Source organism: Podarcis gaigeae (assembly GCF_964106915.1).
Source record: "Podarcis gaigeae genome assembly, chromosome: 2".
NCBI lineage: Eukaryota > Metazoa > Chordata > Lepidosauria > Squamata > Lacertidae > Podarcis > Podarcis gaigeae.
In genome coordinates, this window is record NC_139679.1 from 124,188,219 (window position 1) to 124,208,754 (window position 20,536).

The 20,536-nt window shown below is 45.8% G+C and overlaps 2 protein-coding genes across 5 annotated transcripts in view; one reads left to right on the top strand and one right to left on the bottom strand.

Moving 5' to 3' along the window:
* LOC310837645 (uncharacterized protein) overlaps positions 1-20,536 on the bottom strand; it is a 148,015-nt gene that overhangs the window by 124,462 nt on the left and 3,017 nt on the right. The window lies entirely within an intron of this gene.
* LOC310837678 (zinc finger protein with KRAB and SCAN domains 3-like) lies at positions 2,117-12,842 on the top strand. Of its 4 annotated transcripts, XR_014560600.1 has the most exons (7): positions 2,147-2,232; positions 3,958-4,546; positions 6,153-6,279; positions 6,702-6,805; positions 7,022-7,148; positions 8,890-9,919; positions 10,859-12,842. XR_014560600.1 is itself a non-coding variant. In XM_083724647.1 (6 exons), the coding sequence occupies exons 2-6, from the start codon at positions 4,175-4,177 to the stop codon at positions 9,615-9,617; spliced, it is 1,446 nt and encodes a 481-aa protein (XP_083580773.1). In that variant the 5' UTR covers positions 2,117-2,232; positions 3,965-4,174; the 3' UTR covers positions 9,618-12,842. The 4 variants fall into 4 exon arrangements, 3 of the variants coding, with proteins under 3 accessions (XP_083580773.1, XP_083580772.1, XP_083580771.1); XM_083724647.1 differs by having other exon boundaries at positions 2,117-2,232; positions 3,965-4,546; positions 8,902-12,842; XM_083724646.1 differs by having other exon boundaries at positions 8,890-12,842.

The window sequence follows — 20,536 nt, forward strand, 5'->3', positions numbered from 1 at the left end:
TTGCCCTCCCTTTCTCTTTCTTTTTCCTCATGATCTGCTCTGCTTTCTGTCTCTCTCTGCCATATCTCTCTCAGACTGTATCTGTGCTAACTGAACGTCAGCTGCGATTCTGGCAGCTTGTCCAGCTGCTAATTTTGCCTTTTCTCTTTCTGTTTCAACTTTGTTTTTCTTTCTCTGCTTCAACCTTATGTCTTTCTTTCTTTCTCTGCTTCGACTTTAGCCAATTCTAATCTTAGCCTCATCATTTCTAATTCAGTATTTAGGATTCTCCTCAGATGCAGCAGCTGGGTCATCCCGAGTCTTTTGCTTGGTGCTTGCTGGCCATTTTCTGACAGATTTTTTTTTCTTTTTTAAATAAAATAGCCTCAATACTTTATCAAACTGGTTGTTCTGTATCTCTGGGTACATTGCTGTGTGGGTTTTAACTTCGTATCATGGCGCTTCCACCAATTAATATGTGATGGCGCTACAACCCTTTTCCCTCTTTCCCTCACAGAACAACAGTTCCACAAATTCCCACAAACTGCCCCAGATTATGTTGTGGGGGCTTGTGTGAGGGAAAACGTAATAATTTGGAGTCTCAGGCAGGATTTGATCAAATAAACAATAAATATTTTATTTAACAGAGGTAGTTTATGAGGGTCCTGACCTTCTTTCTGCACAGACCCCTGTGCGGTTTGCACAACCTCCCCAAACCTGCAACACCCCACTTTGCACCAGATGATAGACTCTGGGGAAAGGGACATTGCATCAGCCATCGGAAACGAGAAATCAAATTCAACCACATTGCAAGGAGAAAATCCACTCAGGCTGCCAAGTAATACAGAAGTATTGGGGGGATGGGGACGGGGGACACTTGGTGGTGGTTGTGTGTGTCCAGTTGCACATTTAAATATTGGGTGCTGGGAATTGTAGCTCTGTGGTGGGTAAACTACAGTTCTCAAGATTCTTATGTAATAAATGAAAATCTGCCCTTATTCCCTTATGGGGGACACAAGAGCCCTTATAGAGTCCTTTGCAGGTTCTCCATCGGCCGGAGAAAATAACAGAAGCCAACCAGAGAATATTGAGAAGCAAAGCAGCTAGTAAGCCTGGTTTTTATTGAACTGTTGCAACAGGTTGCCCCCTTCATACGCAGGAGAAGGAGGAGGACCCCGAACCAAGGTGTGCCTGCTCTTATATAGACATTTTAAATTGCCAGCCCTGGAGTCCCAGACACATCATACCTACATCACAGAAGGGGTGTAGCCCAAGACACACCCCCAGATACATCATACCTACATCACAGAAAGGGCGGTCTACAACAGAAATCTGAGTGCATTCTTTACCTCCTGTCTGACAGGTTATCTGTTAATGCTTACTTGATTGGATACCCTGGGGAGCCTGGCCAGTCTTCTGTAATGATGAATACTTAGTTCCTGAGCCTATTCATACACAGATATACCCTTAAGACAGGATTTGTGAAGGAAAAGACAATGGGGAGGCTTTTCCATTTTCCTTTGACTTTGCAGAAAATTCATTTGGACAGTTTGGGAGTCAAAATGGTTTCAGGGCTGTTTTCCTTCAGACATGTGGTTTATATATTTATGTACATGTTTGCTTGGTACACTTATGAATATATATATATATATTCATAAGTGTACCAAGCATTATTTATTTCACTTTGAAGGAAAGAATATGTTTTAAAGCAAAAGTTATTTGCACTCAGCGAATGCCCCTTACCCACAGGGGCAGATGGTCTTTGCTTTACTACCTTTCAGACTCTCCCAACAGACGTGTCTTGGCCAGGGGAACCGCTCGCCACTTGAAAAGCCTCTGCTGAGCCCGCTGCTGCAGTTCCTATCCTGACCGCCCCCCCGCCCCCGCTTTTGCACCCGCGTACATGAAAGGAAGAGCAGCGCAGGCTTTGCATTTTGTTTCCTTTTCTAGGCGGACAGAGGCGCTGCCGCAGACTAGCCTTGCAATCGGAGAGAGCAGCTTTCTGCAAACCTCGCGGGGGGGGGGCGGACTTTCCATCCCTTCCCCTCCCCGCCCGCGTGAAGTTACCTTAAGGGTTAAAGCCAGAGAGTGAAAGCTGCTAGAGAGAAAAAGAGAGAGAAGGGGATGCTGGATACTGACCCCCCCCCCCACTCCGCCCAACCTCTTCCCTTGGGAAAGGGGGCGTGGCTTAAGCGGAACAGCTGGCCCGCCCCCTCTGCCATCGCGCGCCGCCCTTGCCCTGCAAGGAGTCGGGTGAGTGCAAAGCGCCTTGGGGTGCAGCAAGCTCCGGGGTGTGTGTGTGTTTGTGTGTGTGCAATGCAATGCAATACCCGTGGAATTGAGGGTGGGGTTGGAGAGAGAGCAGGCAGGGAAGTTGCGAGTCGGGGGGGGGGGTTGCAGCTGATTCACTCTCGTTGCATAGAAGAGACAGGGGTTTCTCCCTGAAGGCGCGCTCTCTCTCTCTCTCTCTCTCTCTCACACACACACACACACACACACACACTCACTCACACACACACGTGTATCTGCATGCACACACCGATCACGTGAAGAGCCCTGTAGTTTCATTAGGCCAACTAATTAGCCCATCTAATCAAGCTTCATCTAGTCCAACCCCCCTCTGCAAGGAAGTAATCTCAGCACTGTGTCCTTTCGGTGGCCAAGCCTGCAAAGAAGAACTGGAGCCCCAGATCGTCTCTCCCCTCAGGCAGCTTCCATAATAATTTAATAATAATGATGATTATATCATTTATATGCAGCCCATCAGACTGGGTTGCTCCAGCCACTCTGGGTGGCTCCCAACAAAATATGACTTCTAAAAGTCAGATTTTGATTTCCTTGACATCTGACGGGAGGGTATTCTACAGGGCGGGCCCTCTGCCTAATTCCCTGTCGTTGAGTTGATATAGAATAAGTTGAGTTCATATAGAATAATAAGTTGATAGCCTAAATTTTCAGCTTCTCTCAAAGAACCAGGATCAGGAAGTTTTTACAAAAAAAATCCTTCCAGTAGCACCTTAAAGACCAACTAAGTCAGTTCTTGAGTGTGAAGAAACGAAAGCTCATACCAAGAACTGACTTAGTTGGTCTTTAAGGTGCTACTGGAAGGAATTTTTTTGTTTTGACTATGGCAGACCAACACGGCTACCTATCTGTAACAGGAAGTTTTTAGTGTTTGATGTAATGTTTTTATATTTTGCTGGAAGCCACCTGGAGTGGCTGGGGAATAATAATAATAATAATAATAATAATAATAATAATAATAGTTATTATACCACTTGTTCAGTGCATTTGGAAGCATCCAAATAACTTGAGGTAATATATTCAAACAAAACATTCGCTCCTGATTCACCATGTAAAAAGGTACTTGCACTGGTGTGCTTTCGAACTGCTAGGTTGGCAGGAGCTGGGGCTGCCGACCTTCTGGTTGGTTTAGACCACAGCACCACCTGCGTCCCTACGACTCACTGTGTGCAATCCTACCGGCTGAATTTTATCTGAGTCCTGGGATAGCTCAGTTGGTAGAGCACGAGGCTCTCAGGGTTGTGGGTTCCAGCCCCACCTTGGCCAAAATATTCCTGCATTGCAGAGAGTTGGACTTGGTGCCTTCCAACTTTGTGATTCTGTGGTCCATGAACCTCACTTATGAGGGAACCACCACAATTATTTCTTTTCTAAAGCAAAGTTTTGTTAGAAGTTCTGCAGCCCACCTTTGCGTAATAGGAGTTTGCCCTTGCAAGATTGGAGAGCGGGAGGAAAAGGAATCTCAGAGTGGGCTTTTTCTGTGGGGGAGGTGGAACAGACATGACTTTTCTGGTCAGCGGGCAGAAGGAGCTTGGGTTGATCCCTAGCAAGAGATCCACCATCCCCTTGTCTTGGTCCAGATATGGGTCTCTGCCTCCTAGGAGAAGGAAGTCCCTACTTCTCAGCTTCCCCCTGGTGTCCTGTTCCCTAAATCTCACCTGCTTTTCCTTGCAGACTGCAGACCCCGGCGTTTACCCAGTTTCCTCCTCTGCTTCTTTCAAGGCATCTACCAGTTTGGGGGGGGGACGTATGCTAACTGCCAAGAGGGGGGACATTTGCAAGACCCTAATCTCCTCTTCACCCTGCCCCAAAGTCACACGCTCCTACCCTCCAGAAAGAAGGCGGTGTTGGAGGTTCTGTGCTGGAGGCCAAGCTCTTGTGGAGCTCAAGGATGGAGGAACAAGACTCATCTGTGACCGAGGAGGGAGAAGGTCCCCACATCATCCAGATTGGGAGCAGTGGGGCCATCTGGGGGGACTTGCCACAGAAGTGCTTCCGGGAGTTGTGCTACCAGGAAGCTGAGGGTCCAAGAGAGATCTGCGGCCAGCTCCGCTCACTGTGCTATCAGTGGCTGAAGCCGGAAAGGAACACAAAAGCCCAAATGCTGGACCTGGTGGTCCTGGAGCAGTTCCTGGCTGTCCTCCCCCCGGAGATGGAGAGCTGGGTCAGGGAGTGTGGAGCGGAGACCAGTTCCCAGGCGGTGGCCCTGGCAGAAGGCTTCCTCCTGAGCCAGGCAGAGGACAGAAAGCAGGAAGACACAAAGGTGAGGCTTGTGGCTGGAAGGGGAAATAATATATAATGAATTGAAAAGGATGTTCAAAATAACTTTTCTTTAAAAAACAGGAGGTTTTTCTTTTGATAATTATAGGTACAGAACTACCTAAATTGTGCAAAAATTTATTTATGCATGCAACTACAGCAGCAAGAATGTTACTTGCCCCCAAATGGAAAGAAGCAGAAGTCCCAGTAAAGGAAGAATGGATACAGAAACTTATGGGAATAACAGAAATGGCTAAACTTTGCCAGAAGAATAAGAAAGCAAGATGACAAACTTTTTAATGGTTTATTATTTACAGATAAAAACATTATTGTAAACAGATAAAAACATTAGCAGGATAATTGCAATAACCTGCAGTTATTTAAGGGTATATGTTTACAGTAGATAATTAAATGAACAAGTTAAATGAATTTGGATATGCAGATGATATTAAAAAATAAATTTAAGGAACCACGGAAAGAGGGGGAAGGAAGTCAATTTTTGAAAAGTTAAATGGATTGTAAAACTAATGTAATGTATAAATTTGAAAAGTATATTCAAAAAAAATATTTATTATTTATACCACCCTTCATCAAAAGATCTCAGGGTGGTTTTCATATACAGTGGTACCTCGGGTTACATATGCTTCAGGTTAGAAACGCTTCAGGTTACAGACTCCGCTAACCCAGAAATAGTACCTCAGGTTAAGAACTTTGCTTCAGTATGAGAACAGAAATCATGCTTCGGCGGTGTGGCGGCAGCAGAAGGCCCCATTAGCTAAAGTGGTGCTTCAGGTTAAGAATAGTCTCAGGTTAAGAACGGACCTCCGGAATGAATTAAGTACTTAACCCGAGGTACCACTGTAATAATAATAAATATGAATTGCAATTGATAATAAAGAACAAGTATTTTCTTCTCACCCTGTCTGAATGTCATACTTAACTGTCTTCATATCTGAAAGGCAGTATGTCATTCCTTTTAATAATAATGAAATCCACAGTGGCGCCGCAAGAAATCTGCTAGCACATTTGCAAAGCTAAGCAGGGTCCGGCATGGTTTCAAATTGGATGGGGAACCATTTGTTGAGATTCCTGCATTGCAGGGGAGACTGCATGGCCCTCGAGGTCCCTTCCAGCGCCACCATTCTGTGAGTACTGGCTGCCCATCTACTACCAAGGCAGGTTCAAGTTCCTGTGTTAATTTACAAAGCCCAAACTTAGGTCCGAGGGAACCTCAGAGATCGCCTTCTGAACCCTTATATCTCAGCTGCATCACTGACATCTGCAGCAGCATCGCTGGTCGTCCCTCCAGTTGGCGAGGCTCATTTGAAAAAAACAAAAACACAAGCCTTTAGTGTCGCTGGATGAGTGCCTGTGGAACTCTCTGCCACTGGAGATTCAGCAGGCTGCTTCCCACTTCAACTCTTAAAACGTTTGCCTGGAAATCCTCTATTCCGCCAGGCCTAGGAAGGCAAGCTAAGAATACGGACTTCTATGCTAGTTAGCTGATTTCAGCATTTTTGTTACGGTTTGACGTGGAATTCTTGTAACCCGCTCTGATCAACAGTGGCAATGGATACATATTTTCCACAATTTTTCGTTGCCCTTTTCAGCTGCAGGGCTTGCTAGCCAAAGGGGCCACAGATTTCCCAGGGGCCAAGGAGCATCCGCCGGAGGCTGCGCAGAGGCTGCTCTTCAAGTGGATCAAGCAGGAGGGGGACGGAGGGCCCCCCTCCCTGGGTAAGGACCCCCACGGAGGACCCCCCCCCCCTTGGTTGTTCCTGACTCACATGAACGGGTACGAATGCTCCCCTTGATTTTCGTAGGAGTGAGACGGTTCTGTTGAACGTTCAAAGCTGCCTCCTACCGAGTTCTCGCTGGTCAGAACTGTCTACTCTGACTGGCAGCAGCTCTTGGTGCTTTTAGGGAACTTTGCCGCAGCCAAGGATCAGACCTTGGGCCTCCCACATGCAAACAGGTGCTCTCCCACTGAGCCTTCCCAAATAGAAAAAAACGGAAGCTGTCTTATCCCAACTTGGTCCATCTAGTTCAGTAGGGTCTGCACGGTCTGGCAGCCTCTCTCCCAGGTTCCAGGCAGGGTCGCTTGCTGTGAGAACAGGACGCCATCCTTAGGCTCTAACGTTTTAACGTCTTCCTCATAGAAAGCGCAACCGTCCTCAGAGATGGGGAGACGACGCTGGGGGTTCCTCCTCTGTCGCCTTCTCTTTGCAGCCAGCTGGGAGTGGCTCCTGTGTTACCAGGACAGGTAGGTATGGGGTGGGATTTGGGGGGGGGAAGGGGGCGAGGACACCCTCTCACCCTAGTCTCCTCACACCCCTCTGCGCCTGGAGGAAATGGCATTGTCCTTCTTTGAAAGCACAGATCCTGCAGGAGAAAATTCAGCCGCTCTCCACTTTTGTTATCTGTTTGTAGGCAATTGCATTATCTTCTGAATTTCTTCCTTTCTCTCTTTTTAAATCAGGGTCCGGCGCCCTTTGAGAAGATGTCTGTTCATTTCATGGAGGAGAAGAGGACTCTTCCAGAACCAGGCCAGGCGTCTCTGCACAGGGGATCTGCGGAGGAGAACACTGGGGATCTGGTCTTTCTGCGTGAGGCTCCTTCTTTGCCTTGTTCACTGATCCAGTTCAATCACTGACCAAGTTTCAAGCCCCCATTTATGTTCCGATATGTTTGCTGTTCGTAGATGTCGCTAGCGGGGCGGGAGTTACTTCTGCAGAAGCCGCGTTGATTCATCAGCAAGCCTGGGCCTTCTGCAAACACAATATAACATTATTTGCCCCAGATCCTCAAAATCTCTCGCTGAGATTGGAAAATCTCACTCCGGCTCCAGCATTTTGTGAGATGGGCCCTGCTGCTTTCAGGACTAAGCTTTTCAGTCTTAGGAATGGACTTTGAGGAATGGAGGAAAAATAATTTCTGTCGGGCACATTGAAGGACAAGTCTTGCAGATGAATCAGCATGGCTTCTGCAAAAGGAAACCCTGCTTCAATAATGTCTTCGACTCCCATGAATGACAAATGCATAGGAACATAAGAAGAGACCTGAAATCGGATCAGGCCAGTGGGCCATGTAGTCCAGCATCGTGTTCCCAGGTGGCTGTGGGAAACCCTCAAACAGGATTTCAGGTTGGGAGTGTCTCCCTGCCCTTCCATGGATATGTCCTTCGGGATTGATCCTGGGACCTGCTGCATGCCAAGCAGGTGCCCTGATCACTGAGCTATGAGCCTGGAAAAGAGGAGACCATAGCAGAATTGTAGAGTTGGAGGTGGCCGCTAGGGTCATCTAGTCCAACCCCCTGCAAGGCAGGACTCGTTCACCCAGCGTGGGACTCAAACAGAGACTGAGGGGTTTCGTGCTCTACCAGTTGAGCTACCTGTATGATTCAGTATGCATGATTTGAAACTGTATGATTCAAGGATCTTCAAGGCCTCTCACACGGAAGATGGAGAAAGCTTGTTTCTTCTTCTTCTGTTATTAATTCAGTTTATACACCGCTGTTATTCCTGCATTCCAACATCTGACTCACTGTTGGAGCTCTCACACAGCCGCCTGTCACTCTGGCCCTGTCTTTCGTCTCCCCTTTGTTCAGAGCTCAGATTACAGCTGCTCTCGGCCTTCCGTTGTTCACTGTTCTCTCTCTATGCCTGCTTCTTCTTCTCCTGTCAGCACCTGAGCTTTGCTGACAACCGCCCTATACCCGGAGGTCTCAGGGCGGTTCACAAACAAGACCACAACATATAAAAACAAACCGAAAACAATAACCCAATAACCCGCCCCCCCCCCCAGCCACATTCTAAAAGGGTGTTGGATGTGAAAGAGATCAGCCAAAGGCCTGGTTAAAAAGGAACGTTTTTGCCTGGTGCCTAAAGGTGTGTAATGAAGGCGCCAGACGAACTTCCCTGAGGAGAGCATTCCACAGACAGGGAGCCACTGCAGAGAAGGCCCTATTCTCATCTTGCCACCCTCCAGACCTCTTGAGGAGGAGGCACATGAAGAAGAGCCTCAGAAGATGATCTCAGGGTCCGGGTACGTTCATATGGGAAGAGGTGGTCCTTGAGGTATTGCGGTCCTGAGCCGTTTTAAGGATTTATAGGTCAAAACCAGGACTTTGAATTGGGCCAGGAAACTAATCGGTAGCCAGTACTGTCAGACCAGGATCGGTGTAATATGCTCAAACCGTCTTGCTCGTAGAACTCCACAATTCTATGACCTTCTCCCTTTATTTGGAAGGGTTTGCCTCCCCATTAAATATTTTCTGCTCTGTTGATCTAAACAGTGTTGAACATCAGCTCTCTTCCCTGATTGAATTTCTGGTTTTGGTTCCCTCAGGTAACGGGCAAGAGGATCGCCAAGAGGGCGAAGGGCAGAGAAGGACAGCTGAGGAGACGCAGAAGTGGGGGGCCAAAGCCTTTGTGTTCGAAGGGGGCGAGGCGGATGAGATTCTGATCGTGGAGGAACGTCCTGCAGCGAAGCACCGGTACGTCCACGGCAGAGAGAAGCCCGTGAAATGCTCCGAGTGTGGGAAGAGCTTCAACCACCAGGTCCACCTCCTCAAACACCAGAGGACCCACATGGTGGAGGAAACCTACCGGTGTGCCGAGTGCGGGAAGCAGTTCAGCCACAGCTCCTACCTCAGCTCCCACCAGAAGATCCACATGGGGGAGAAACCCTACAAGTGCCTGCAGTGTGGGAAAACCTTCAGCCACGGCAGGAGCCTCAACTCACATCAGATAATCCACACGGGCCAGAAGCCCTACAAGTGCTCGGTGTGCCCCAAGAGCTTCAGCCACAGCAGGAGCCTCAAAGTGCACCTGAGGATCCACACTGGGGAGAAGCCCTTCGGCTGCTCCGAGTGCGGGAGGAGCTTCAGCCAGTGCTCCAACCTTATCAAACATCAGAGAATCCACACGGGAGAGAAGCCGTACAAGTGCTCCCAGTGCGGGGTGTGCTTCAATCAGAGCATCCAGCTGAAGAGGCACCAGATTGTCCACACGGGTCAGGATCCTGTCTATCAGAGCATCCAGCTTAAACGGCACCAGATCATCAACACGGGGTAGGATCCTGCGAGTCCTGAGCCCAACCCCTTGCTTCGTTTTGGGAGAAAAGCACATGGCTCCCTATAATTGATGTTGTTGAACCTGCCAGAGAACTACAGATGAACTAATTAAATAAACAGAAGTTTAGAGTTGGAAGGGACCCCAGAAATGATAATAATAATAAATAAATAAATAAATAAATAAATTTTATTTATACCCTGCCCTCCCCTTCCAGAGCTGGGCTCATTGTGGCTAACACCAATAAAATCACAGTAAAAACATAATTGGGGAAGGAAAGGGAAAAAAACCAATTTAAAATACAGGTTAAAATGCAATTTAAAATGCAGCCTCATTTTAAAAGTAGCCGATAGATCAAGACCATAAGGGGAGGGAAACATAAGGGTCAAACTGAGTCCAAACCAAAGGCCAGGTGGAACAGTCTTACAGGCCCTGCGGAAAGATTTCAAGTCTTGCAGGGCCCTAGTCTCTTGTGACAGAGCGTTCCACCACGTTGGGGCCAGTACTGAAAAGGCCCTGGTCCTAGTTGAGACCAATCTAACCACCTTGCGACCTGGGCCCTACAGAATGTTGTCATTTGTGGACCTTAAGGTCCTCCGCGGGGCATACCAGGAGAGGCGGTCCCGTCCAACCCCTTGCTAAGGAATTTGCTACAGATGGTCACCAAGCCATTGTCCAAGAGAGGAGAGTCCACCATCTTCCGAGGGGGCCTGTTCCAGTGTCCAAACAGGTTCTTTAACAACACTTCTTAGAAACTGCAGCTGTTCCCACATTAACTAAATTGCTGAATTAAAGGAATAAATACCAGAGTTTCCATGAAAGGACCAACTGCGGTGATTCTCAGAACGTGTGTGTCCCATGGTGGAGCTGAGTGTGGGCAACAAAAATTTCTATTGGAGCCGGCATCTTGGATTTAATAAAAGGACCATAGAATCATAGAGCTGGAACGGACACCCAGGGCCATCTAGTCCACCCCCTGCAATGCAGGAATTTCGAGTAAAGAACCTGTGACAGGTGGGCCTTCCAACCTATGTTCAGAAACCTCCAGCGAAGGAGAGTCCGCCACCTCAATAATAATAATAATAATAATAATAATAATAATAATAATAATAACAGGTCGCCCATAATGAATAGACTTCCAGTGAGTTCGAATCCTGCTACACCTAGGAGAGGTGTCGATGCCTGGTGAAGGTGGGTTTTGCAGGACAGCGGGGGTCCATATTAGGACACGATACTATATACAGTGCCTGGCTTGAAAGTCTGTATCAAGAGCATTTCTTTTTAGCTAAAACAAAAAAACAAAATGGCACCTCTGCGTTGTCAGTTTTGTGCAATAATGCTGAATTAAACCATGTGATACCATCTGCTTCTGCAGCCAAATCTTTCTCAAAAATCGCTCCTCATCCCATCTTGGGCCTCTGACTGCATGCAGAGACAGGAAGCGGAAACGAGCGGAGTGATTCATCTAGTATGGTCTACACTGGCTGGGGAGGCTTCCAGGTACAGTGGGGCAGGGGATGGGCCAATTAATGACTGCACCTAATTAATGGTGCATAACGGTTGCAGGGGTAGGGGGCTGAATTATGAATTCTTTTCTAATTCATTTATCGTCAGGCATTCCAAAGTGACTCACAATGCAACAAAGTCGCATGTGTAAAACCCATTGAAACGTTTGCATATGTAAAAGATAAAGAAGAGTTTGGATTTGATATCCCACTTTATCACTACCCGAAGGAATCTCAAAGCGGCTAACATTCTCCTTTCCCTTCCTCCCCCACAACAAACACTCTGTGAGGTGTGTGGGGCTGAGACACTTCAAAGAAGTGTGACTAGCCCAAGGTCACCCAGCAGCTGCATGTGGAGGAGCGGAGATGCGAACCCGGTTCCCCAGATTACGAGTCTACCGCTCTTAACCACTACACCACACTGACCCCTGGACAGTTAAGTCCAGACAAAGGTGACTATGAGGTTGCTTTCAGGCTGAGGGAGTCGGCATTTGTCCACAGACAGCTATCCGGGTCATGTGGCAGAAGCCAGAGCACACGGAAACGCCGTGTACCTTCTCGCCACAGCAGTACCTGTTTATCTACTTGCACTGGTGTGCTTTAGAACTGCTAGGTTGGCAGGAGCTGGGCCTTTGGGGGTGAAGTTCAGCACCTGCTGTCACTTCATCATGTCATGGGCAAATGCTCAATGCCAGCAGAGGGAGTAGCAGCTCCATATAAACTCTGCTTTCGGCCTCCTATACTGCCTGCTCTTTCTACAGATTTCTGAAAGATGGGCCAATTACTTGGGCACAGAGAATCCTCTCTCCACAGGGAAATGACTCTCCTGAAACCACTGGCAATGCCCACATTTCCCTGTGCCACCTTCCCTCCCCATGTTGGTTGTTCCCCTCAGAACCTCCTTTATTCCAGCTGCCACCAGGGATTTGATCCACTTTGCTGTTAATGTAGCCTGAATGAGAAGGAAAGGTAAAACAATGAATTTATAACAGGGAGATGGACTAGACCCTTGGAGTCCCTTCCAACTCCACATTTCTAGGATTCCAGAGCCAATCCTGCTTCCTAAACACCACTGTCATGCTCCATGCGACGCCGCAATGGCACTTTTCACCCTGGCGTTGTGGGGCCGGCCCTCGCTTAAATAGAGTGCGACCACCTCATAGTATACCAGTTACACAATTTTCTACACATTACCCTAGATTATCTAGTGGGGGACTTGTGTGAGGGAAAACTTAATGATTTGGAGTCTCAGTTAGCATTTGCTCAAACAAACAACAAAGGAAGTTTATGACACAAAGTGGGTAAAACAGGTTACTTCAGGTTATGATGTTATTTCAGGTAACCGTTCACCTAATAATAATTATACTAAATCTAACTGATGTTATGGACTTCTAATCAAGCACAGCTTCTTATAAACTTCAGTTGCTTATGTTCGGTTACTTCACTTCAGGTAGATGTCACAGGTTTTTAGACTGAATGGTAAACGCTCAGCTTATTTCCAGTTATTTCACTTCAGTTCTTTCTCAGTTGTTGCCGCTTAGTACTTTGGTTCTTTTCTTTTTTTTAAGCACAACTATCCAGCTTTATTGAATTAAAATACAAATATATATATACATACATAGAAGTAAGAAAAAGGGTGAGGGTGAACAAAGGAAAAGAAAAGAAAGTTTGCATTGTTATACAACCAGATATTAAATTTTGAATAAAAAGACTTCCAATTCTTCTCATTGTAGTAATGTTGTTATTTACACTTTAAGGCACCATTGTCTATTATCTTGATTTGTCTTCATACACTACAGTAGGTAAACATTTACGCATTGCACAGGAATCAATTTAGTTCTGCTAGATTTTTATTTGAACAATTAAGTTTTTATATAATGTTTGAATATACTTCATTCTTTATATACTTTGATTTGAAAGCCCTCTTACTCTCCCCGTCATCTTAGCCAACTGGAGGTATTCTATCATAAGCGCCTGCCATTCTGTTTTAGTGGGTGCTGTTTCATTTTTTCAATTCCTTGCCACTAATATTCTGGCTGCCATTGTCCCATGCATGAACAGTGGCACATTCCATAAAACTAAATTGGTTCCCCCTGTGACAGTGTATAGGTGTTAATTGAGAACTGTTATAATTGAAACACTTTCCACACTTCTTCCATTTAAGCAATCGCTTCTCTGAGATTTTTGATGTCTTGTAAGTTTTCCAACTTCACTGAAGCTCTTCCCACACTCCATACATTTATATGGTTTCTCCCGTGTGAGTTCGTTGATGTCTAGTAAGGCTTGCACTCTGACTGAAGCTCTTTCCACACTCCAAACATCTAAACGGTTTCTCCCCTGTGTGAGTTCGTTTATGTATTGTAAGGTTTCTGCCTTCACTGAAACCCTTCCCACAATCCTTACATTTAAAGGGTTTCTCCCCTGTATGAGTTCGTTGATGTAGAGTAAGGTCTGAACACTGTCTGAAGCACTTTCCACAAAACATACACTTATATGGTTTCTCACCTGTGTGAGTTCTTTGATGTCTAGTAAGTGTTCCACTGTGACTGAAACTCTGTCCACACTCTAAACATTTAAAGGGTTTCTCCCCTGTGTGAGTTCGTAGATGTATGGTCAGGTTTGAAGCTTCACTGAAGCTCTTTCCACACTCCAGACATTTAAATGGTTTCTCTCCTGTGTGAGTTCGTTGATGTCTTCTAAGAGCTCCATTCTTAATGAAACCTTTCCCACAAATACATTTAAATGGTTTCTCTTCTGTGTGACTTCGTTGGTGTAGAGTGAGTTCCCCACTACAAATGAAGCTCTTTCCACACTCCAAACATTTATATGGTTTCTCCCGTGTGAATTCGTTGATGTATTGTAAGTTTTCTACCTTCACTAAAACCCTTCCCACAATCCTTACAGTTAAATGGTTTCTCCCCAGTGTGACTTTGATTGTGCACAATGAGTTGACAACTACGCATGAAGCTCTTTCCACACTCTAAACATTTATATGGTTTCTCCCCTGTGTGAGTTCTTCGATGTATAGTAAGGTATGAACACTGCCTGAAACACTTCCCACACTCAATACATTTAAATGGTTTCTCACCCGTGTGAGTTCGTTGATGTAAGGTAAGACTTCCATTTTCACTGAAGCTCTTTCCACACTCTAAACATTTATATGGTTTCTCCCGTGTGAGTTCTTCGATGTATCGTAAGGTATGAACACTGTCTGAAGCACTTCCCACACTCCATACATTTAAATGGTTTCTCACCCGTGTGAGTTCGTTGATGTAAGGTAAGACTTCCATTTTCACTGAAGCTCTTCCCACACTCCATACATCTAAATGGTTTCTCCCCGGTGTGAATTCGTTGATGTACAGTAAGATTTCCCCTATCCCTGAACCTCTTTCCACAATCCATACATCCAAATGGTTTCTCCCCTGTGTGAATTCGTTGATGTTTTGTTAGAGTTCCATTTTCACTGAAGCTCCTTCCGCACTCCATGCATTTAAATGGTTTCTCCCCTGTGTGAATTCGTTGATGTTTCGTTAGAGCTCCACTCTCAATGAAACCCTTCCCACATTCCATACATTTAAATGGTTTCTCACCCGTGTGAGTTCGTTGATGTACAGTAAGACTTCCATTTTCACTAAAGCTTCTTCCGCACTCTATACATTTATATGGTTTTCCCCCTGTGTGAATACATTGATGTATAGTAAGGCGTGAACACTGACTGAAGCTCTTTCCGCACTCCATGCATCTAGAGGATTTCTCCCCTATGTTAGTTTGTAGATGTGTGCTAATGTGTTCACTCACACTGAAGTACTTTACAGTATTCTGATTGCCTTCTCCGTCACCTGGTTTAAAGTGGGGGATAATAAAATATTGTTAGGTATTCAAGAAGAGAACAAGAGAACTTTAAAAAGAAAGGAAAGGAAATAATCTCAAGAACCCTTGGTATCCAGTTCTACCTTCAACTCCCCCATGTAACACTGAGCACCAAGAGAAACCTTCTATGCTGACGTGAGGCATCTATGGCCATCCAGACGTGGTTGGACTCTAAGTACCATCAACCCAAGCAAAGATGGCCAATGACCAGGGATGATGGGAGTTGTAGTGTAGCAAACATCTGTAGGGACACCCTTTCTCCATCTTCCCCTTCCTGTGAAAATGCTACTCCTCTGTATTCAGCTTTCTCCTTCCTCCCTTGATGTGTATAATAATAATAATAATAATAATAATAATAATAATAATTTATACTCCACCCATCTGGCTGGGTTTCCCCAGCCACTCTGGGTGGCTTCCAACCAAATAAAAAACATAGCATTAAACATTAAAAACTTCCCGAAACAGGGCTGCCTTCAGATTACTTCTAAAAGTCAGATAGTTGTTTATTTCCTTGACATCCGATGGGAGGGTGTTCAACCGGTCGGGCGCCACTACTGAGAAGGCCCTCTGCCTGGTTCCCTGTAACCTCACATTTTGCAGTGATTGAGCACTCGCAGGCCAGTGTTTCCCAATTTTCTGTGCTTATACTGCATTTTTAAGATTTGCCTTGAGGACGTCTTTAAACCTCTTTTGTTGTCCACCGGTATATCAATTTCCATTTTTAAATTGGGAATCAGGCATCTGAACAACATGAGCAGTCCAACGAAGTTGATGTTGAAGATTGTACTTTATAGCAACACTGTACTTTTGACATCTGAAGGCAGCCCTGTTTAGGAAAGTTTTTAATGTTTGATTCTATTTTTAATATTTTGTTGGGAGCTGCCCAGAGTGGCTGGGGGAACCCAGGCAGATGAGCAGAAAATAACTTCTTCTTCTTCTTCTTCTTCTTCTTCGGCTAACATTCTCCTTTCCCTTCCTCCCCCACAACAAATACTCTGTGAGGTGAGTGAGGCTGAGAGACTTTAGAGAAGTGTGACTGGCCCAAGGTCACCCAGCAGCTGCATGTGGAGGAGCGGGGAATCGAACCCGGTTCACCAGATTACGAGTCTACCGCTCTTAACCACTACACCACACTGGATGAAAGGGAGAAACAAGCTAAGAGGAAAGTACGTTTGGCATACCCTCACTGTGATCAGTGTTTCCCAACCTTTTTTGGGCAAAGGCACACTTGCTTCATGAAAAAAATCTCGAGGCACACCACCATTAGAAAATGTTTAAAAAATTAACTCTGTGCCTATATTGACTATATATAAAGTAACTCTCTTTAATAGGCATCAAATAAACACAAAGAAAGTATTTTATAATTACTTACTGTATCTTGCAGGATACAGATTCTTCTTTAACTCTGCAGGTGGCGAGATTCCTGAATGCGGTTATCTCACACACAAAAACCACCAAAAAACAACAACAACAAAAACTAATCGGACAGTTATGATGAGAGTGCACGACGGATCTCGTCTCCAGTTCTCCTTTCTCTGTGAACCGTCCCTCGGAACTTTCTGGGCCCCAAGCTGTTATTTGTCACTGCTCAATGTCCCACTCTTGCATCGTGGTGTTCCTCTTCTGTCGTTCGATGTATTGGTTTTTATGCTTCTGTGCTTTTATGTTTGTACATATTTTATGGGCTAATAGCCGTAAATAAATATAAGATAAGTTACTTAATTATGAAATAGTAAGTAAACAGAAATATGAAAAATTATAAAATACTTTATTCAGTGCGCAACCTGGGCCTGTTTGGCTGAACACAAAGCTGATATTCTGGCTGGAATCGAAGAAAGACACACACGTAGCTCTTCGTCAACAGCTCTCAGTCTCTCTCTGTTTTTAGTTTTTATAGCAATCATGCTTGAAAAGCTCAACTCACAGAGATATGAAGTGGAAAATGGGAGCAATGTCAAAATAGCTTTGTTTGCCAGAAGGGGGAACTCCTTGGCAGTTTCCAACCAAAAACTGTCCAAAGGTAGATCAGCAAATCTTAGCTTGAAACCACGATTTTGTCTCAGTTCAGTTAGTTCCTCCTGCTCCTGTAAAGTCATGTCCTTTCCACCAACTGATGCTGAGCTATAAGGGTCCCTAACCCAGTCAAGGCATTCAGTGGAGACTGAAGAGAAATAAAATGACAACTTCCCCTCGAGAGTTTTTAAATGTTTAGCTATTATCTCACACAGTGCAGCAGTGTGAACACCTTGCCATTGCTTGGTGAGTGTGAACATTTCAAGATTGCCACTTTCCACGTGTTGATGCCAGAGTTGCACCTTTGCACGGAATCCATTTATTTTATCTGTACTTGTAAGCAGGTTTTCATTTCGGCCTTGCATTCGTGTGTTCAGTTCATTCAGATGATGAAATATATCTGCCAGGTATGCCAGCCTTGCACACCACTCATCACTTGCAAGCAGTTTTGCGTAATCTGACCTCTCATTTGTCAGAAACACTTTAAGTTCCTCCCGCAGCTCATACACACGAACCAAGACCTTGCCACGCGACAACCACCGGACCTCCGTATGAAACAGCAAGGTTTTATGCTTCGCTCCCATCTCCTCACACAAAGCTGCAAATATGCGACTTTTCACGGGTCGTGACTTTACAAAGTTTACCATGCGCACAACATCATCCAACACATGAACTAGGTCTGCTGGTAAAGTCTTGGCTACGAGGGCCTCACGGTGCAAAAAACAATGCGTAACAATCACATCTGGATTTCTTTCTTTCACTCTGCTTACAAAGCCTTTGGTGTGCCCGACCATGGCTGCAGCTCCATCGGTGCAGACACTTGTGCAGTTTTCCCACTTAAGTCCTCCTTGTTCAAGGTATTCTGATGTGACCCGAAAAATTTCTTCTCCTGTTGCTTTTTCTGGCAATGCCTTGCAGAAAAAGAAGTTTTCTCTAATTGCATCACCATCAACAAAACGCACATTGGCCAAGAGTTGAGCATGTCCACTGATATCAGTAGACTCGTCAAGTTGTAATGCAAATTTCTCACTGCTATGGATCTTTTCCAAAACCACACTTTCAATGTCTGCAGACATGTCGTTAATACGTCTGGAAATTGTGTTGTTTGAGAGAGGGACTTTGGCTATTTCCTTAGCTGCTTCAGGTCCGAGCATCTCCTCTACAATAGCTTTGCAGGCGGGAAGTATTAATGTCTCTGCCACAGAGTGCGACTTTTTTGACTTGGCTATAAGTTCAGCAACGTGATAGCTAGCTTTAAGACCTCTTTCATTTACCTTTGAGGTTTGTCTCATGAAAGTTGCCTGTTTCTCCGTGTTTTCACGCAGGCGAACAAAATAGTCTTCATTCTTGTTTTGAAGCAAAGGGTGCTTCGTTTGGAGATGGCGTTTAAGTTTGCTTGGAACCATAGCACTGTTAGCTAGCTTTTCACCACACACCACGCACAGTGGAATTGGTTGGCTTGCATCTCCGGTGAAAGTAAATCCAAATGAAATATAGCTTTCGCTATATAGCCTTGTGCCAGAGGATTTGCTTGAGCTAACCATCTTTGCTTTCTTTTCATGCCCACTCATACTTGGGCTCTCATCTGGCTCCAAATTTTGTTCAGAGTCCAGTTCTTTTCTTTTCAAAAACTTTTCCATCACTGCAGTATCCGGCCTCTCTGCAGTGCCGACTCCCGCTGAGTCCTGGTCTCTGTGCTCGGGAAGGAAGTCGGAAGATGATGTCCTACTGTGATAGGTCCAGGCTGGAGTCCGGACCTCAATGCAGCGGCTCCTTTCTGCAAAGGAAAAAAAATGGGTTTAGATGGGGGGGAGAGGCGGGGTAGTCGTTATACAGAACAGTTTTTACTGCCTGTATTACGGGCACGAATTATACATGGGAATGGCGGGAAGAGTGACGGCAGCACACGCAAAAGCGGAAGCCACGAGGTCCCCGAGGGCCTAGTGTGCCGCGGCACAGCGGTTGAAAAACACTGGATTAGAGAGGGCAAGAGCAAGGCAATTTCCATTGAGCTTCATGGCTAAGCAAGGAATTGAACTTCCAACATGGATGTCTTCCCCAGTTTACAGAAAACCTAAAAAGGTTGAAAAACACTAACAGCGGTTGAAAAACACTGTAATAAGGCCACTGTCTGTATACGATGTTAAGTTTGTGAGAAACAGTTTTTGCTATCAAGCCTGCTTGGACATACCTAAACCATCTTTCCCAAATAAATTTTATTTATACCCCGCCCTCCCCAGCCAAGACCGGGCTCAGGGCGGCTAACAACAAATAATAAAAAACAAGTCGATTGAAATATAATAAATAATAAAAAATAAGTCGATTGAAATAAAAACAATAATAAAAAACAAGTTGATTGAAATATAACTTAAAAACAAGATTAAAATACAACATTTAAACATCAAAATGCGGTTGAGTTGAAGAATTCTGCAAGCAGAATAAATTCCACAGCCCCGATGCATTGGCACCTCGTGCCGTTTGAGTGGCAGAATTTATTCAGCACGCAGAAAATGGTCTTTTGGGGGGGTGAATGTGGATGAAGCAGAAAGAGAACTTAAGAAAAAAAAGCTTGCTGATTTCTCTGCACTGTTGTTCCTCGATCCCAGAGGGCACCCACCCGGGGATCAGAAATCCGTAATGGGAATGGCACATGCCTTACACACGCGCATATATATGGGCCATGCAAAGCTTGAGTGTATCTGAAGTGTGCATGCACACGAAAGCTCATACCAAGAACTGACTTAGTTGGTCTTTAAGGTGCTACTGGAAGGATTTTTTTTTGTTTTTTAAAAAAAGGCATGCATGAAATCTAGCCCCAAACACACACATGCACACTTTCCCACATGCTTCTAAAATGCACATTAAATAAAACGAGAGAGAGAAGTGCACGCATTTACCTGCCAGCCTCGGAGCTGTGGAATGCAGCGAAATGAAGCAATCTGTGTCCTTCCAGGCGCCAGCTCAGACCTGCCGTGCTGTTTCGGTAGAGGCAGGACGGCCCCACTTCCTGCTGCCGCCCGACTCGCCCGCTCCGTCCAACGGCACAGCAAAAAGCAGGGAGGTAGGCTGCTAGGCGCGAAAATGTAGCGAGCGGTGATGGGAAGCGCGAAAACTTCGCGCATGCGCAGGCCCAGCAGCGAGCGGCAATGGGATGCAGCCGCTACACACAAAGGCTCGGAAGCACACAAAGGCTCAGTAGCGAGCGGCGAAGGGAGCTCGCTCGCCGCCCCGCGTGTGCTCGCCGCCGCCGCCCCGCCTCTCGCCGCCCGACTCGCCCGCTCCGTCCCACGGCACAGCAGGGAACGTCTCGCGGCACACAAGTGTGCCGCGGAACAGGGGTTGGGAAACGCTGACTGTGATTAACATCTCCTCAGAAACCTATGTCCCCACTGTGGAATGATGTGTGGATCCAGAATTGGACTCCACAGTCACTTAAGGACACACCGTTAAGACTGTGTTGATGGAAGACAATCTTACTCAGCTACGAGGGGTCGCCAAATTTGAAGACACGGCATGAATAAATGGCTCAAACAA